This window comes from Phycodurus eques, chromosome 13 (assembly GCF_024500275.1).
Source record: "Phycodurus eques isolate BA_2022a chromosome 13, UOR_Pequ_1.1, whole genome shotgun sequence".
NCBI lineage: Eukaryota > Metazoa > Chordata > Actinopteri > Syngnathiformes > Syngnathidae > Phycodurus > Phycodurus eques.
The window spans coordinates 12,277,870-12,298,524 of NC_084537.1; the positions used below are offsets into that span (position 1 = coordinate 12,277,870).

The window sequence follows — 20,655 nt, forward strand, 5'->3', positions numbered from 1 at the left end:
GGCTTTATGCCCCTGGCAGGCTCAACCATGGCAAACAGGTCCTAGGTGAGGGACCAGTCAAAGCACAGCTCCAAAAAGCCCTATGATGACAAACAATTTAGGAAGACGTTTTCCCTTACCCGGACACGGGTCACCGGGGCCCCCCTTCTGGAGCCAGTCCCGGAGGTGGGGCTCGAAGGCGAGCGCCTGGTGGCCCGCCCAGACCCACAGCCCGAAAGGGTAACATGGGTCCCCCTTCCCATGGGCTCACCACCTGTGGGAGGGGCCATTGGGGTCGGGTCCGATCCCCGGCTACAGAAGCTGGCTCTAGGTACGTGAAATGTCACCTATCTGGCAGGGAAGGAGCCCGAGCTGGTGTGTGAGGTTAAGAAGTTCCGACTAGATATAGTCGGACTCGCCTCCACACACAGCTTGGGCTCTGGTACCAGTCCTCTCGAGAGGGGTTGGACTCTCTTCCACTCTGGAGTTGTCCACGGTGAGAGGAGCCGAGCAAGTGTGGGTATACTTATTGTCCCTCGACTCTGCGCCTGTACGTTGGGGTTCATCCCGTTGGACGAGAGTGTAGCCTCCCCCCGCCTTCGGGGGGGGGGGGGGGGGGGGGGGGGGTCCTGACTGTTGCTTGTGCCTATGCACCAAACAGCAATTCAGAGTATCCACCCTTTTTGGAGTCCTTGGAGGGGCTGCTGGAGAGCGCTGCCGCTGGGGACGCCATAGTTCTGCTGGGGGACTTCAATGCTCACGTGGGCAACCACCGTGAGACCTGGAAGGGCGTTATTGAGAGGAACGGCCCCCCCGATCAGAACCCGAGCGGTGTTCTGTTATTGGACTTCTGTGCTCATCACGGATTGTCCATAACGAACACTATGTTCAAGCATAAGGCACTTGGCACCAGGACACCCTAGGTCGCAGTTCGATCGACTTCGTGGTCGTGTCATCGGACTTGCGGGTGAAGAGAGGGGCGGAGCTGTCAACAGATAATCACCTGGTGGTGAGATGCCTCCGATGGTGGAGGAAGATACCGGTCCGACGTGGCAGGCCCAAACGTATTGTGAGGGTCTGTTGGTCTGGCAGAGTCCCCTGTCAGGAGGAGTTTCAACACCCACCTGCGGCAGAACTTCACCCACGTCGCGGGGGACATCGAGTCCGAGTGGACCATGTTCCGCGCCTCCATTGCTGAGGTGAGGGATGCTGTCGAGCTGAAGAAGGAGTCCTATTGGGCCTTTTTGGCCTGCGGTACTCCTGAGGCAGCTGATGGGTACCGCCTGGCCAAGCGGAATGCAACTTTCGTGGTCGCTGAGGCAAAACACTCGGGCATGGGAGGAGTTCGGTGAAGCCATGGAAAAAGACTTCCGGACGGCTTCGAGGAAATTCTGCTCCACATCCGGCGTCTCAGGAGGGGGAAGCAGTGCACCATCAACACTGTGTATTGTGGCGATGGGGCGCTGCTGACCTCGACTTGGGACGTTGTGAGTCGGTGGGGAGAATACTTCGAAGACCTCCTCAATTCCACCGACTTGCCTTCCCATGAGGAAGCAGAGTCTGGGTTCTCTGAGGCGGGCTCTCCTATCTCTGGGGATGAGGTAACCGAGGGAGTTAAAAAGCTCCAGATTGTTAAATTATTCCAAGTGTTGCCTTCTGGCCTTCCTTGATCCAAAATCGTCTGTGTCATCCATTTATATCTGCTCCACAACTGTGTGATTCATGGTTAATGCCGAGGCCAGTTAAACGTTCCCCGGACATGGTTGACCTCAATTGGGTTTGGATGAACTTGAGTTTCTTTAGAGGGTGACAAAATACCCCTTCCAAACACCAATAATTGACATGTCATGCATTACATATTAGCAACCCGTTTCACATAGCATTATTATTGTATTTTTTTCTGTGGCACGTAACCACTTCCCCAGCAATGCCACCCTGTGCGGCTGTACATGCTAGAAACCGCCACTGCGCGTGACAAATTACTGTGGAAATGTGCATTTAAAGTTATAAAATTATGTTTGCAATTGGATCCATTTAGGCAGTGCTAGCAAAGCCCCAAAACATATACAAACTCGGGCTTGAGGGTTAATTTTTTGGGGCAGATAATTGCCAATTATTTTCCAAGAATAAGCTTAAGCATGTGTTAATGCTGTTGTGAACGCTGAGATACAAGATGAGAGTCTTGGTTATTTTTAGGTAGTGTGAAGAGCTTGAAGTTCAACATGGTGCAGTAGTGAAAGTCATTTAACAGAAAATCTAATCAAATGGGTTGGACTCTGTTGCGAATAGTATGCCCACGAAAGGTTCAATGTTCAGTAATTTGTGCATTTTGGCTGACTTTGTACAAGTTTATTTGACTACAGTGACTTTAGCCGCCCTCACTCAAGTCCCGTGCTTTGGTTACTGCAAAACGGGTATTGTGGTTGTATGTTCATGCATTTGTTTGACTGAAGGGGATATTGTGCTTTCCGATCAGAGTATACGATTGCGTAAGGAGAATTCAATATTAGAGAGGAACTGAAGCGACTCTTCAAATCAAATCAAATAATCCAAAAAAAAGAGGTCCACACAGATGCAATATTGAAGTATTGATTGACCAGCGCACTGTTATTACTGGAGGCCGGTTGCTCACACGAAAAGGGGACAGCGTATTGGAGCACGCTCATTTGTTAAGGATCTTCTTTTAGTGTCATATTTTGCAGTAGCACTCAACTTTTTCCAGCAATGCCTGTCGAAGTCTCTGCCCTCTGTGTCCCGTGTCTCTCATTTGGACTTTCTTGCCCAACCTCTCTCAACTGGTCTGCACCCCACCCCCTCCTCGCCCACTCCAGTCTCTCTCTCTCTCTCTCTCTCTCTCTCTCTCTCTCGCTCTCGCTCTCGCTCTCTTTCGCTCAAAGTCAGGGGAGATAGTGTTGTTTGTTGTTTCAAGCTTGAGTTGAATCCCACCACCCTCAAGAGAGAATAAGAGGCAGCAGACATCTGTTGCGGGCCCTCTGACAAGGACTACGTGGGACGGTGCACTTCAGGGAGCATCTGATGGGAGTATAAATGCTCTTTCCAGCTCATTTGCCTCCCCCACTAAGGTTAACTCGGCGCAGCCTGTTGGCGAAAGGCAACTTTTTGATCAAATGGTCATCTAAGTATCAGGTTATTGTAAAGCATTTTTAAAGACAGAAAATGCTCTGGGACCTTTTATTTAGGAAAGCCGTTTTGCTTTTCTGATGATTTCGTCGAACTTTCTCTCAGAATTAGAAGGACAGCAAGAGGATCTAAATCAGATGAGTGATGAGCTGAAAAAAATGTGAGCTGAAGAATTAGTTCTGTCAGCTTGAATACTGACAGCTGACTCTTTAGTTTCCCTTGGTTTGTTTTGACCCCTGAACTTTCTCCGAGATGAGCCGCTAAAGCTCTGTGATGCGAGGTCTCTACCGGCAACACTCTTTGCCTTTTTAGGCACGTGCTGAACATGGCTGATTCACTTCCTTTCCATGAAAGCAAGTGGACATGAACATAATGTCGGACTCAGACGCTGGACCATAAATTGAATTTCCACCTCGATGCACTCTGATCTGTTGATTCTGCACGGACATGGAAGCAAAGCACTTTCAGCACATCTAGGAAATACCTCAGAGGACTCACAAGGCCTGACTTCATGTTGGAAACCGCTCGAATCCTCACGGAGTTTATCAATGTGTGTCGCCCTTGTTTCCCACAATCCCGTCAAAGGGTGAAAGTAAAGCAAATATTTTTTTGCAGTTCGTTCCAGCATGGTATGGTTTCTCACAGCGCAAACTTGGTTTCTCCCTCACATTTGACGATTTCTTGTTCGACTCGTTATTTTTCAACTTTGCGACAAAATGATGAACAGAGACTCTCGCTTCCAGCGGAAGACACATGGCAACTTTTCCACCCGCAGGCACTCATGCATTGGGTATGTATGGATTCTTGGTTGTCCGTTTTGTGATACAGTGATGCCAGCACAATGTCACATATGCCATTTCCAATGTTATCACAGTCTCTGTATTGTATTGACAATTTCCTATCTGGATCTTAATGTTCTTTCAACTCTTAGTAGCGACAGCGAAGTTGATGTACCACCATTATCAAACCCTGAACTGTCGCGGACCTTCCTTAACGCCATGTCTGCCAACGTTTGGTTGGTATTGTGTGGGGAAATTTGTCTGTGTTGCTGTGTGTACGCTGGGTGCTGAGTTGGCAACGAGGGCCTGGGGCAAGCTTTGTGGATCAATGTCTCTCTCTGCTGATGTTCCTCCTTGGGGTCTATGGATGAGAGCCAAGCTGAAGTTTCTGTTAAGCACGGTATGATGATCATCGTGTGGTCAAGGACAATTTGGATCTCATTAGAGGACTAACCAAATATTATTGAAGCTGCCAGTTTGAGTTTTGGACGTAGTGTTTTTTTTCTCTTAATCTAGGACAAGATTCAAAGCATAACAATACTTGATCATAAAAACACAATCTCATCTTGTTACCCTAGGGAAAGTACAAAATATAAGAATCTCCACTTTGCTTGGGGTAGCACACATTAATAGCACTTTTACGATCAGACATAAAAAAAGATGGACTGTATAAGAGCTGTTTGGAGACTGCGCAGCAAACCTTTCTGCACTCTGGGCAGAAGACACATGCTCGAGAGTGTCATCCAATCTCTTCCAGCCTGTTCAGATCATATGAGAAGATCAAAGCATGAGATTGTAAACCACAGCCAGAAGTACAGAAGGGAGCAGAAGAAGCCTTTTATTCTCTTATTACCTGCTAGTACATTCGGACAACTTCCTGGTAGCAACAAAAAAGCCTAGAACTAGAATTGCAAGGCATGATACATTTGAACATTTATACAGTAGGGGAAATCATTATTTGATCCCCTGCAGAATTTTGTTCTGTTCTCTTGGTGACTGAGGTCCCAATTGGCTCCAGATCAAGTTCCTGTTGTGTACTTTGAGGCTGCCCCCTTTACCTTCCTCATGATTATCCTCACTCCACGAGGCAAGATCTTGATCTTAGCTCAAAACTGAGAGCAATTGCGGGTTATTTTGTCACTTTTCAATACCAGTGTCATTCTTCTCATCAAGCCTTTTGCTAATTGTTTTGTAACCCATTCCAGTCTTGTGCTGGTCTGCTTTATACACGAGTTGAGGTCAGGAGTATTGGTTGATAGTGCACAGCTGCGTGCCACATGCGCACCAGCCAATCTATGGGAGCCACAATTCTGGCTGAGTTGGCAGGGATCAAATGCTTATTTCACTCAATAAAACACATTTTTTTGTGTGTTTTTATATCGTCAATTATGTAGATTAACAGATGTCCCTGTTAAAAGTTGTTATTAGTTGTAAAATCGGTTCTGTACATCACAAAGGAGTGTTGTACTCCACATTACAACACAGATGGCTTTATTCTGAAATGTACCAAGAGTACCAGGACACTATTCAGTCTCGCTTTCTCGCACACGCACGCACACACAACGCGCGCGCACACACACACACACACACACACCCACCCACCCACCCCAAACAAATTCTCTGCAAAGTCCTTCTTGACATGGTTAAATAACATCTCCAAGTCCTTATCATGAAAGTACGGTGCTGTGTGCATAAAGTTTGAGGAGACTCCATCTATCTGCAGTAGGGAATGACAGGTCACGTGAAGTAAGCTGGAGAGGCGCAGGAGCAAAAAACCAAATCAAAACAAAAAAGTTTACCGAATTCGTAAGGGAGACAATTTAGACAGCGGGTTTATGCACAGACAGGGGGGAGAAATGGCTACGGAGAGGATGTGGATGCGATGGTGCTGCTTTTAGCATACAGATAATGGATGTTTGATCGTAAAAGGGGGCTACTTGGTACGGTGGCTGTTTTGAAGGGAAAATATATTTACGAATTTGACAAAAAGGCGAGGGTCAAATATCATTTGTGAGCAAAACAGAAACATGTCAAGGCCACGCAACTAGAGGGCAATAGTGTCAATGTCAGAGGTTGCCTGACACTACACACTCTAACCAAAACGCACACACATTCATCGATATGGCCTGTGCGTCACTGCTGTACTCTATAGTTTCAGCATGACTGATTTCCCCAATCACCTCCAGAGCTTCATCGATCCCTGAGGGGAACAGCAGCCCGTGACAGCTCCAACATAGGACAAATTCGCCAACTGCGTCTCTCCGACGGGCGGTCATCTTGTCCACACAGCAAGCTAATGCCTTTGTAATATTCTACACTGTAAGAAGAGCAAACAGGCATTTCTACAACAAACCTGCATTTCAGAAAAAGAACATTTTCATCTCAATATACGCCACTCTGATGCAACAGTGTCAGATGACTGTTGGTTGGAGCCACTAGAGGGGGGAGCTGACTATGTTATGCCTTGGGCTGATGCAGAGTAACAATGGCCTCTCTTACACGTAACACCTTTCCCCCCATACAGATTTTATCTTTATTCATAAATAGAACAGGTCTGAATAATTGTAAATCTCCATGATGTAATTTGTGGGATTTCAAATGTTTAAATAAGTTATTTGTCGTAATACTTTGTCATTAGTTGCTATTGAGCTCATTTAAAAAGTGGCCGCACAGGTGGCTGTGACAAATGCGGCTTCTGATAAATTATAGATTCTTATATTCAAGCTGTTTCCACTTGAAACAACAGTCCGTCCATCCATTTTCTATACACCTTTTCCTCATTAGGGTCATGGGTGAGCTGGAGCTGGTAATAGGCGCGGTGCACCCTGGACTGGTCGCCAGTAATAGCAAGACTCACAGACAAACAACTGTTCACACTCACATTCACACCTTTGGACAATGGAGAGTCTTCACTGAACCTAAAGTGCATGGTTTTGGAATGTGGTAAGAAATCGGAGTACATGGAGAAAACGCATGCAAGCACGGTGAAAACTTGCAAACTCCACACAGGAAGGCCCGAGCTGAGAATCAAACCTCAGACCTTAGAACTATGAGACAAACATGCTGAATAATAGACCACCATGCTACCCAAGAAACTGTTTTTAGAAAAATAATTGTCATGATGATATGAATACCAATACAAACCGTGAATTCACTGAAAAGGAGTACTCATAGTAATGTTAATATAGAATTCTGTAATACTTTTCTCATTGCTGTTTTTACAATCAATAATTCTAAACTAGGGAATCAGAGTACCAACATTAAATGACTCTTTGGGAACACACAATAATGAGTAGACTAGACAAGCGTGGGGGGAATGTTTTTTTTTAAAAAATTTTTTTAATGCCATTAGATTACAGTGGAGCCTTGTTTTTGTGTGTGTGCGTGTTTATGTTTTTTTAAACCCCAGAAAAATCTTTAAGTGGGGATGAACCATCAGTAAGCGGTTTTGGGTGTGGTGTCCCCAACACCCCTCCCACCCACCCAAAAAAAACCCTGATAAATAGGATTTTTTATTTGCTATTTATTTTTAAATCAGTGGTATAGATGAATCCGCGGGTGCCGAACCGCGGGTATGTCTACTGTATATTAATTGTTACATTCTTAAACTTAACTCATTAGACTTGTATCTATGTATGTCTCTAAAGGCCTAAATCATGAGTAAATTTTTTGGGTTCACCCTATATTACTATGTGTACATAATTTTTATTGTCTTTATTTCTTTATTTTTAGAAGTTAGATTATTATGAACCATCAAGACACATTGGTTAGTTTTACTTCTTTGGAGCATTCCTAAAAGTAGACGACGACTTCTTCATTGCTGTATATTTGCAATCATGTGCTATGTTATGTGCCTCCAAGTCCGTCATTCAGCCCATCGCCTTGTCAGATGAGCACCGAACCTCCCCGTAGTACTGGCAGATGGCACGCTAATGAATCATGAGCTGACACACTGATAGCCTTTTACTACATTGCACGATGTTTCACATAACAGAGACAAATATAACCTCCTATAAACAACTCCATGCTGACACCTGCTCTAGCTGTTTTGTTTGCACATCACTACCTATGATCACCATGTGCACAATGGAGGCATTTAAAAAAAGAAAAGAAAAAAAAAAAAAGATTTTTTTTGTATTCTGGTTGGGGTATTCTAATAAGGAAGTTTTAGTTGATGCTTTTTTCAGCTATTAGAGAGTCAATACTACTTCGTGTATTTTGTCTGTGTGGTGTTTGAGCAGCCCCGTTTGCTTGGATGCCGCAACAGTTTTGGATTGTTTCCACTAGATATTATTATATAACATTGTAATTTGTACAATATTCCAGTTATGTTGCACGTATTGACGTACAAAGTAAGTCTATTTGTGTTTGCTAGATAATTTCTTTGTTGTAACAATGCTTCTTGGCTATAAATCTTAGACCCATGGAAGGCCTATCTATTTCCAACCATCCATTTTCTTCTCCTCACTAGGGTCGCGAGTGCACTGGTGTCTGCTGTCACATTTGTAAGGAATGTCCATATGTTGGATGAGCAGCAGAGCTGAGTAGGCGAGTTGCACCCATGAAAAAGTTCCCAAACGGCTTATTTTCCTGTTGGCTTTGACTCATGTTTTGAGCTACTCCGTATTTTGTTACAAAAATCACTTAACGTTGATTCGTTACACGGATATTGGAAAAACTAAATCCTAGCCATGGAGGCGAACGTTCTCTAAGGGTCCGCATTTAAGTCACTGATCATCGCCTCCATGGTAGCGAATAAGCTACTCTTCTTACAAAAGTGTCCCAAAGGGAGGACGAGGAGCGGAGAGGCAGGTTGGCTGTAGCCGTGTTTTTGTGGTGAGGAACCAACTTTGAACAATAAAATAACAGGACATTTAATGTGTTTAGCAATATAAATATAAAATAATACACATCCACACAGGACGACTGATCTGAGCCGGAAATGAACATAAAATGCCCTCGTCACTTCAGAACGTGGGCAGGTTAAGAGTATATTATTATTAATAATATTTGTGATATAAGAAAAGATAACCTTTATTAGTCCCACAAAGGTGAAAAATATGTAATATACTGTAAATAGCATTCAACTTGTACATGTGCAAGTACATTGCACAAAATAAAATCAAAAACTATTGGCCATGCATAAACTATCCAATTCAGTCAATCAGCAGTTATTTTTGTTTGTAAAATAGAATGCTGAGTTTTCATTTTGACGTTTTCTGATGAATCTGCTTGAATAGACTTTTTATTTTATTTATTTATTTTTTTGTTTGGTTTTTTTTGGTTTGGTTACCAGGCTTGAAAACAGAATTGGCAAAGGTGAATTAATCCATAAACAGATATTTTTGATTGAATGTCGAAATCTCATATACTGGTACTTTGATTCAGGCTGCAACTACAACCCCACTTCCAATGAAGTTGGGATGTTGTGTTAAACATAAATAAAAACAGAATGCAATGATTTGCAAATCATGTTCAACCTAAATTTAATTGAATACAGTACAAAGACAAGATATGTAATGTTCAACTGATAAACCTTATTGTTTTTAGCAAATAATCATTAACTTAGAATTTTATTGCTACAACACGTTCTAAAAAAGCTGGGACAGGTGGCAAAAACGACTGAGAAAGTTGAGGAATGCTCACCAAACAATGTTTGGAACATCCCACAGGTGAACAGGCTAATTGGGAACAGGTGGGTGCCATGATTGGGTATAAAAGGAGCTTCCCTGAATTGCTCAGTCATTCACAAGCAAAGATGGGCCGGGGTTCACCTCTTTGTGAACAAGTGCGTGTGAAAATAGTCGAACAGTTTAAGGACAATGTTCCTCAACGTACAATTGCAAGGAATTTAGGGATTTCATCATCTACGGTCCATAATATCAGCAAAAGGTTCAGAGAATCTGGAGAAATCACTGCATGTAAGCGGCAAGGCCGAAAACCAACATTGAATGCCCGTGACCTTCGATCCCTCAGGCGGCGCTGCATCAAAAACCGACATCAATGTGTAAAGGATATCACCACATGAGCTCAGGAACACTTCAGAAAACCAACGTCAGTAAATACAATTCGGCGCTACATCTGTAAGTGCAACTTGAAACTCTACTATGCAAAGCAAAAGCCATTTATCAACAACACCCAGAAACGCCTAAGATGGACTGATGCAAAGTGGAAAAGTGTTCTGTGGTCCGACGAGTCCACATTTCAAATTGTTTTTGGAAATTGTTTTTGGACGCCCCTCCTTATTTCAGCAAGACAATGCCAAACCACATTCTGCACGTGTTACAACAGCGTGGCTTCGTAGTAAAAGAGTACAGGTACCAGACCTGTCTCCCGTTGAAAATGTGTGGCGCATTATGAAGCGTAAAATAAGACAACGGAGACCCCGGACAGTTGAACAGCTGATGCTGTACATCGAGCAAGAATGGGAAATAATTCCACCTACAAAGTTTCAACAATAAGTGTCCTCAGTTCCCAAACGTTTATTGAATGTTGTTAAAAGAAAAGGTGATGTAACACAGTGGTAAACATGACCTTGTCCCATCTTTTTTGGAACGTGTAAAAAAAAAAAAAAAAAAAAAAAAAAAAAGTTTATCAGTTTGAACATTAAATATCTCGTATTTGTAGTGTACTCAATTAAATACAGGAAGTCCTCGATTTACGAACGAGTTCCGTTCGTACGCTGGCGACGTAACACGAATTTCCGCGTAAGTCGGATTTCACCGTTAAAGTCGAAATTTCCAGCGAAATACTTCTGTTACGGGTATTGTCACACGTGATTGTGATAGCAAGCTCAGTGTGCGTGGGCGTGTGCGTCAATGTGTGAGTGAGACGGGACTGTGAAGGAGGAAGGAGTGCGCGCCGGTGCGAGTGTGTACAGGAGCAAATGTAGTGACGGCGACCGGGGAGGAGTAGCGATTAGCGGAGGACCCGTTGACGGAGTAGAGGAGCTAATAAAGCCTTTAAAGCAGCAAATCGGTGCTTCGTGCCTTTATTGTTGCCGCCACCCAGCTCAGCTGTGCAACGAGAGAATGGAGTTAACCTCTCCGTCTCCCGACCACGGTCAGGTGACCGTAGCAGGAAAGGTTAACACTTCGTATAAAGAAACTCAAATACATCAAAATAAAAAAAATAAGATGCTGTACTTACCATTACTGCTGAGAGTGTGAAAAAAAGGATGGCGAAAAAGGCAAAGATACTTCCGCAGCACAAACACAGACAAGCACGATGCACTAGCTAAGCAGAAACACTATGGTGCTGGGGCAAAATGGCGGACGAGGCACGGGCGTCGTAAAGTCGAAACACCGTAGGTCGAGTGCGTCGTAACTCGAGGACTTCCTGTATAGGTTGAACATGATTTGCAAATCATTGTATTCTGCTTTTATTTATGTTTAACACCACGTCCCAACTTCATTGGAATTGGGGTTGTACGTGCGCAACGTTACAAGTTTGATATAATAAGAGTAAAATGAAAAATATTGAAGCCATAATGTATTAACAAATATGTTTATCTCTGTCACGGAAATTGTTCTTGACTACATTTTGAAAATGTGGAAATTCGGGCAAATGTGGAAAAATTGTTCTGGAAGTGAATTTTTATAGGTTGGCAGCTCAGGACATGATGTCTGACAGGCAGCAGCTCTGACACAGAGCGCTCCTGATACAGTTGTAAAGATATTGTTATCCAGGAATGCCGGCCTTGCCTATGTGCAGCCAACCTATGATGTAATGGCCGCGATGGCTTTGATAATCCTGCGCTGAAGGGTTAGGGGCAACGGACGATGCAACTCTCAGCGGTCAGCTCGCCTCAGCGTCCATTTCAAGTGTGACGAGATGATACCGAGCAGAAGCAAACATTTGGCGTCTGTCTTGCTTCAAACGTCCCCTCTCTTCCAACCTGGTGACGCACGCACATGAAAAACTGGGAAATCATCTGGTTTGCTGCTGGCCTGTACACATGCCAGCAATTGTCAAACGCTCATATGACTTGCTGTTTAAAACCCATTTTTTCTTGTGTTTTACTTTACATAAAAACACTTTTACTGTCATTGAGAGCAGTGTTTCCCAACCTTTATTGAACCAAGGAACTATTTTACATTCGAAAAAAAATTTCACAACACACCACCAAACAGAAATGTCACAAAAAACATATACAGTGTCGCCTTGAGATAAGCGTTTAATTGTCCACATGTGTTGCTTCACAATTTGTTTTCTTTTTTAATTTGCTTAGTGGCTTATATCACCGTGACACCAATGCGATTCATTAGCCCATCTATAGCGTTTTGCATTGTTGGCATTAAGCTAAATGGACTGACCTAAGGTAAAGCTATGTGGCTGTTTTAAATACACGTGTAGTTCTCTGTTTTGTTTAGTTTGACAATAAACTTCAACTTGGGGTGGCAATAAACTCCTTGAAGCCTCTTTTTTTTGAAGAATTGTTCACGATCTGCCAAACTGCTGCTTTTTGTTGCATTGAGTTCACTGCCACCATACAGCGCTTGTATCTCAAATTTTTGCTCGCGAGTCAAGCCCAAAACAATCAGACGACGGCTCGTATTTGGAAAAACTCACTCGTATCGGAGTGTTACAAGCTTGGTCATCGAATGTATTCATCTTATAAATCAAGGTACCTCTATACTGAAATAATGGTGACGTGTGGTGGTCGTTGAAGAGCATTTTATTGTTCTGCCTGTCACTATACGTCACATAAAAAGATGAGCAAAGATTATTTGTTGTTAATAAATAATAATTGTATGACGAATTAAGTGAAATTGGATCACCTGATGTGCATAGCACAGTGGTTGGGAATCACTGATTTAAAGGATTGAGTTTGCTCTAAATATTCCTTCCCTTATAAACGTGTCCCTTTTTGTGGGCTTTGCACTGTCCATTGATTAATTCTTGCCACATGAATGCTAAAACCAGAACACTGAACAAATATTCTAAACGTTCAGCATGTCAGATGTGACCTCGGGTCTTTTTGGATGGATTTTCACCCCGGGAACTGCTGGTGCTTCAGTTGTACTTTGGTCTCATCATCTGACAGGGAACGGCTTTTGTTTGAACATAAATGAACATTTTGAGTTTTTCGAACATCTGTTTTTTTTTTCAACATAAAGTGGTAGGAGGCAATCGGTTCCCCTGATAGTGTAAATATGTCAGTGGTTTTTCATCATACTTACTATGTTTTATTTTTTATTTTTCTTTCCCCTCCTACATGTTTTGTGTGGAAAAATGAGAAAAAGCAAACTGCTTTATTCCTATAAAACACATCCAGAAAGATTTTTATTCCATGCAGAGGTAGTTTTTCCTCAAACCTGGTTCATGTAAACATTTTACATATTGTGCAGTTTTTCATCGTGTACCTTTTGGGAATTCTATCCTGATGAGGTGATTGGATTAACAGTCACATGATGTCATACAGAGGACAAAAAAATCTTTATTTACTATTTTTACAGAGATGTCATTGTGAGCGATGTATAACAGAAAACCCTTTTCAAATGGCTAAAAAAAAAAAAAAAAAAAAAAAAGAATTTCAATTTTATGAAAACAGAAGAAACTACTATAGAGTAGGTAGTTTTGGTAGGACTAGTCATACTTTGGGTTGGCACATGCATGTGGAGCTTGCACAGTGATGTTCATACTGTTGAAAAGACCAGTTTGGGTAAAAAAAATTAAAATATGTGAATGTGGTTGCGAATGGTTGTTTGTTTGTATGTGCCCTGCGATTGGCTGGCAACCGGTTCAGGGTGTACCCCGCCTCCTGCCCGATGATAGCTGGGATAGGCTGCCTGCGACCCTAGTGAGGATAAAGCGGTAAAGAAAATGGATGGATGGAGGTATGCTAGGATATTCCGTGATATACACGGTATCCCAAAAGTCACTATACACTTCTTTTTTAAATTTATTCGGTTTCAGGTATCATTTGGACAGACGTGAGGCCATCAGCATTTGACATCTTCCATCCATCCATCCATTTTCTGAACCGCTTCTCCTCACTAGGGTCGCGGGCGTGTTGGAGCCTATCCCAGCCATCATCGGGCAGGAGGCGGGGTACACCCTGAACTGGTTGTCAGCCAATCGCAGGGCACATGCAAACAAACAACCATTCGCACTCACATTCACACCTACGGGCAATTTAGAGTTGTCAATTAACCTAGCATGCATGTTTTTGGGATGTGGGAGGAAACCGGAGTGCCCGGAGAAAACCCACGCAGGCACGGGGAGAACATGCAAACTCCACACAGGCGGGGCTGGGGATTGAACCCCGCTCCTCAGAACTGTGAGGCTGACGCTCTAACTACCGTGCCGCCATTAGTCATCTTACACTGTAAAAATTCATTCTTACTCAGAAAACTGTATTTGTCTCATTTGTTTTCAAAACTAATCTGATTCCACTTGAAATCAGACTCATCACCTGAAAAGTACCTTGTTTTTCACTTAAAAATTATTGCCAGTGTGAAACAAATTATAATAATAATTACTCCACTGACAATTATTTTTTTCTGCATATTTCAAGTAAAAATAAAAAATTGGAACAAGTGAAAATTGTCGGAAAAACAAGTTCCGTTTTAGGTGATGAGACTTATAAGTGCAATCAGATTGAGTTTTGACAAAAAATAAGACAAATATTCTTGGTAAGATTTTGAGTTTTTGGAGTGTAGGCTTCAAGTTTTGGAAGCATATCATTTTCTTGTCCATGGCTCGCCAGTTGACATTGGCAAGAAGTTTTGAGGTACCAGACTGCAGTTTGATAAGCTTTGTGGCACACTGCTCCGACATGTACAATTTACGCCATCCGTGGCAGGTTTCTCCAAACAGATCTGTTCTTGTCAAGACCAGATCCTGTTTGGAGAAACTTGCCATGGAGAGTGTAAATTTTACATGTTGAAGCAGTGTGATGGTTATAAAGCTTCTCAAAGTGGGACTGAACTGCATGCAGTCAGGAAAAATAAATAAATCTTGCTTGGTTGCAATTTTTCAGCTCCAATGTCAATTGCCTACAAAAACTGCCTTAGCTGTCAAATGGCCTCACATCTGCCCAAATGATAACTGAAACGAAACAGAAAAGAGGACGTGTCTAATGATTTTTGGGACACCTTGTATACTGACGTCTTGCACGATCCCTGTTGGAACACTGTTTTGTCCAACTTTCGAGGATGTTTTTTTCCTCAAATTCCAATTTTTATGACCTCAGGGCCATTTGACTTCAGCTGTTCCCTTGTAATTAAAGCAAGACTTTGGAACATTTGCTGAAAGTAAGCTTCGGTAGAGCTATATAACGAAAGCAAATTATATCATCCATTCTTTAATACCTTCCCGCTTTCAATCTCTACAATAGCAAATATTGCTGCCGTGGCCCCCGATTCATTCATTAAAAAAAAAAGATTATTCTTTAAACCTAGTACTAATAAAAGTAACCTAACTGTGGGAACATAACCTGTAGATTCACATCTCCTTATCTTCCTGGTCTTGTGTCCAAATATTTCCTGTTTAAGTTTTCAGCAGGAACATACAGAAGGTCAAACAGCTACGGTTTCATATTTACTTTACACATTTCTGGTCTTCAAAAATACATTGCCCCTGGCCGTGGGTGACCTTGTGTGCTCGTGCATGAGAACATACTGTACATATTGTATATGCGTGTTTTACCTAACATAGTCAAAGCATGATAGCATGTGGCCAAAGGGAGATCCCCGTCCTGTGATTGGATCAGTATTCGATACGTGGGCGAGACAACAGGAAGGGGTTAAAACGGCTCAAACATTGGGGGAAGGCTGAACTCATGCTGGCTATGATCCCTCCCCCTATCTTAGCTCTGACCTCAGCCTCAGACTTGTTCCTCTTGTGTGTGATACACACTTGCAGGGTCACATGCCCACACACACATCTCACATGCACATTCTGCAGGGGCACTTGGACAAAGAGACCTAAAAGGACAAAGACATAAGCATGGAGGGTTAATGTGAGCGAGTGAAGTTTGTGTAGGGAAGAGGAAGGACTTTTTTGTTTTTTTTGTTTACTGTGTAATTAAAAGGTGCAATAGCCCGAGGGGAGTGGAGGAAACGTGAAACAGAAGAAGAGCAAGGGGTGAGAGTAGACGCATCTGAAGGGAGAGGGGGAGAGTGAGAGAGGGATAGAGAGAAAGAGGGAGAGTGAGAGAGAGAGAGAGCGGGCGAGAGGGAGAGGGGCGGGCAGCAGGAGCAGCGCCACATTTAGACCTGAGGCAAAGATCCATGTTGGAGACCCATTAATGCAGCACTGCTGAGAGGGGATGAAATCCTTTCGTCTTCAGGACAAAAACAAGACAGACAGTAGGAAGTCTCTCACTCGAGGAATCCAAGTGCTCAGGAAGACACTCATTCCGATTTCCTCACCTCATTCAAAGGGAGAATCCAGCTCATCCACAGGAATACACTCGGATGGATTGCATCACCCCGGTCAGTCCATCTCTCGGTGACCACTGCCCCTAGAACTGGCATCCACTTTAACCAGAGGGGAATGACAACTCCCGGGACGCCGCGGAGAGCCGGACAGTCCGACAAAGCGAGACAGAAGGGGGAGCGGGTGGCGTTTTCCAGGGATGAGAGCCGACCCGAGCTGAGGAGAAGCCAGCTGCCCAGAAGAGGAGGCTGACGACGGGTCGCCGAGAGGAATCATGAGCGTGCCGAGCAGCTGCGGGTTCTGTTATTCCGTAGAGAGGACCATCACGGTGCGGAGTGGGAACAAGTGGGGCTCGCCATGTGCTGTCAACAGGCCCATTGACATCATACAGAAACGCAGGCGGTAATTAAGAAACTTCTCATTTGCTCTTTTTAGTCTTATATGCTACATTGTTTTTATGTCTCAAACATACGACCACATCCTCATCGGATATGTTAAGTGGGTAAAGTTTGAAAGCGTTTGGCAAATCTCTCAACATGAGTAGTTTTTAACCTTCTTCAATCTTCAAGTCTATTTTACTTACAGTGAATTCCCGCTTATTCGTGGTTCGGTATTTGCTGACTTGCAGGTTGTTTTTGGAACATATCTATTTGCCGGATAACTTTGTACTGATGAAAAATTTTAAGTGAGTTGATGAGCTTCATTTAGACCACAGGTATCAAACTCGAGGCCCGGGCGCCAGATCCGGCCCGCCACATCATTTTATGTGGTCCGCGAAAGCAAATCATGTGTCAACTTCCATGATTCTTGCTAAAATCTGTCCTAATGTTTGTATAATATCCACCTGTAATAAATAGTAAGGAACTATTGTAAGCATGTTTTGCCTCCAATATCCATCCATCCATTTTCTGAGCCGCTTCTCCTCACTAGGGTAGCGGGCGTGCTGGAGCCTATCCCAGCTATCATCGGGCAGGAGGCGGGGTACACCCTGAACTGGTTGCCAGCCAATCGCAGGGCACATACAAACAAAGAACCCTTCGCACTCACATTCACACCTACGGGCAATTTAGAGTCTCCAATGCATGCATGTTTTTGAGATGTGGGAGGAAACCGGAGTGCCCGGAGAAAACCCATGCAGGCACGTGGAGAACATGCAAACTCCACACAGGCAGGGCCGGGGATTGAATCCCGGTACTCAGAACTGTCAGGCTGACGCTCTAACCAGTCGGCCACCGTGCCGCCTGCCTCCAATATATAATATAATAATATGATGAGGCGATTAAACATTGATATGGTTTTACAATCATAATGCCCCTCTGAGGAAAACAGTATCTACAATGTGGTCCGCGACAAAAATGAGTTTGACTCCCCTGATTTACACAAAAGTGGTACTTTGGTCCCATCTTGTGTCATCTTAAAGGCAATTGCAAAACCTTTTGGGTGGGTGTCAATTATTTGTGGATTTTCGCTGTTCGCAGGAGGACTAGTCACAAATTTAAATACAACCCCAATTCCAATGAAGTTGGGACATTGTATTAAGCATAACTAAAAACAGAATACAATGGTTTGCAAATCATGCTCAACCTATATTTAATTGAATACATTACAAAGACAAGATATTTAATGTTCAAACTGATAAACTTTATTGTTTTTAGCAAATAATCATTAACTTGGAATTTTATGGCTGCAACACGTTCCAAAAATGCTGGGACAGGGTCATGTTTACCACTGTGTTACATCACCTTTTCTTTTAACAACATTCAATAAACGTTTGGGAACTGAGGACACTAATGGTTGAAGCTTTGTAGGTGAAATTCTTTCCCATTCTTGCTCGATGTACAGCTTTAGCTGTTCAACAGTCCGGGGCCTCCGTTGTCGTATTTTACGCTTCATAATGCGCCACACATTTTCAATGGGAGACACGTCTGGACTGCAGTCAGGCCAGTCTAGTACCCGCACTCTTTTACTACAAAGAAACGCTGTGGAACACGTGGAGAATGTGGTTTAATAAGCAGGGGCGTCCATGAAAAAGATGTTGCTTGGATGGCAGCATATGTTTCTCCAAAACCTGTATGTACCTTTCAGAATTCATGGTGCCTTCAGATATGTGTAAGTTACTCATGCCATTGGCACTAACAGAGCCCCATACCATCACAGATGCTGGCTTTTGAACTTTGCGTCCATAACAGTCCGGATGGTTCTTTTTGTCTTTGGCCCGGAGGACACGACACACAATTTCCAAAAACAATTTCGTCTTTGGCCCAGAGAAGCCGGTGACGTTTCTGGGTGTTGTTGATAAATGGCTTTTGCTTTGCATCGTAGAGTTTTAAGTTGCACTTACGGGTGTAGCGCCGAACTGTATTTACTGACATTGGTTTTCTGAAGTGTTCCTCAGCCCATGTGGTGATATCCTTTACACATTGATGTCAGTTTTCGATGCAGTGCCGCTGGAGTGATCGAAGGTCACGGGCATTCAATGTTGGTTTTCGGCCTTGCCGCTTACATGCAGTGATTTGTCCATATTCTCTGAACCATTTGATGATATTATGGACCGCAGATGATGAAATCCCTCAATTCCTTGCAATTGTACGTTGAGGAACATTGTCTTTAAACTGTTCGACTATTTTCTCACGCACTTGTTCACAAAGAAGTCAACCTCGTCCCATCTTTGCTTGTGAATGACTGAGCAATTCAGGAAAGCTCCTACTATACCCAATCATGGCACCCACCTATTCCCAATTAGCCTGTTCACCTGTGGGATGTTCCAAACAGGTGTTTGATGAACATTCCTCAACTTTCTCAGACTTTTTTGCCACCTGTCCCAGCTTTTTTGAACGCCATAAAATTCTAAGTTAATGATTATTTGCTAAAAACAATCAAGTTTATCAGTTTGAACATTACATATCTTGTCTTTGTAGTGTATTCAATTAAATTTAGGTTGAACATGATTTGCAAATCATTGTATTCTGTTTCTATTTATGTTTAACGCAACGTCCCAACTTCATTGGAATTGGGGTTGTACATTGTTCCATTCTGATAACTCTAAACACTCAAATCTCATCATCTTTCCCTTTTGAAATGAATGAAGATACCATTAATCTGTTCCAGCCTCCCCCCCAAAAATATTTTGTAATGTGTTTTTAAATAACAAAAAAATTGCACTATATAGTATTATACTTATGACAACATACAGGAGCAACATGAATAAAAAGTTTTTGTCACACTTTGCATCAATTCAATGGCCGTTGTGCCAAACCTTCTGGTGTGCCTGCCTTGGTCATCTGGTGGCAATATAATGCAGACATACGGATATACTGTACATGGAGCCGGTCACAGCTCCTCAGTAAGCCACAGTAATATTAGTCGTTATTAGTGATAGGGTCTGTCTACGTGTTGCTGCACCATTTGTGTACAAATATCTGTTGCTTCGCCCATTTGTTAGGATTTATCGAGCAGCCTTTAAAGGCGTAGTTATGTGGTTATATTAAATGCACAACATTTAATTCATTGTTTTGTTTACTTTAACAGTAAACTTAAACGAGGAGTGGCAATAAACAGCTTAAATATTTTTTTTTAAAGAATTGTTGATCATAGCATTTTGTCACAGCTTTTTATATCGTTTGGGCGACTTCATTTTGTCAAACAGGTCCTATTTAAGTGATCTCTTGATTGAACAGGTCAGGAGGTAATTAGGCTTGGGTGAGGGCAGTGAAAATGAACCAGAAAATTTGATTAGCAACAGTTGATCCATGATTTAACAAGGGGGGGGGGCATTGCTTTTTCACACAGGGCGAGGTAGCATTGAATTTTGTGGGTTTTTTTGTTTGTTTTTTACCTCTAGATCAAATAATTTTCTTGGGCTATCTGTGTGGTATTTACATTTGTTCGATGCCCTTAAAGTGCGTAAACTATGCAAAAATAGAATTTGAGAAGGGGGCCCATACTTTTTCACAGCCCTGTATTTGAAATTTACTGTGCTACCTTTACTATGCCGTTACACTACATTTAAAAGGAGGGGGGATACAAAAGCCTGTGTGCGCTTTGTATTAATGCACATCCTTTTTCCTCATCACAGCGTGAAGTCAAACACGGGGTTTGTGGCTTGACTTTCTCTTGATCATGTGCCACCAGGGAGACTAGACTGGTGGACACTGGGATAAAATCCAGTTTACATTATCTCTGCTGTCTCATGCACAAGGCTTGTTTAGCACATATAATACACACATAAATTTTGGGAGTGCAGAGTATTGTACAAAGCAGTTGTCTCTTCTAGCTTCACTCGTATTACCACCCAAGCCACGAACGTTATTGGACTCTGGATTGTCAATTAACTAAAATCTGTCTGGGTACATTTTCCTTTGTCTCATTAGAA

At 42.9% G+C, this 20,655-nt stretch overlaps 1 protein-coding gene across 4 annotated transcripts in view; it reads left to right on the forward strand.

Moving 5' to 3' along the window:
* pde4ca (phosphodiesterase 4C, cAMP-specific a) overlaps positions 1-20,655 on the forward strand; it is a 65,030-nt gene that overhangs the window by 7,019 nt on the left and 37,356 nt on the right. Inside the window, exon 1 of one of the 4 annotated variants that reach the window (XM_061694129.1) lies at positions 2,945-3,910. The exons of 2 other annotated variants lie outside the window; for them this stretch is intronic. In XM_061694129.1, the coding sequence (XP_061550113.1) occupies positions 3,837-3,910 (74 nt within the window). In that variant the 5' untranslated portion in view covers positions 2,945-3,836. Of the gene's footprint in view, positions 1-2,944; positions 3,911-16,113; positions 16,686-20,655 lie in introns of those variants that run through there. One more of the 4 variants, XM_061694128.1, reaches the window with a different exon arrangement.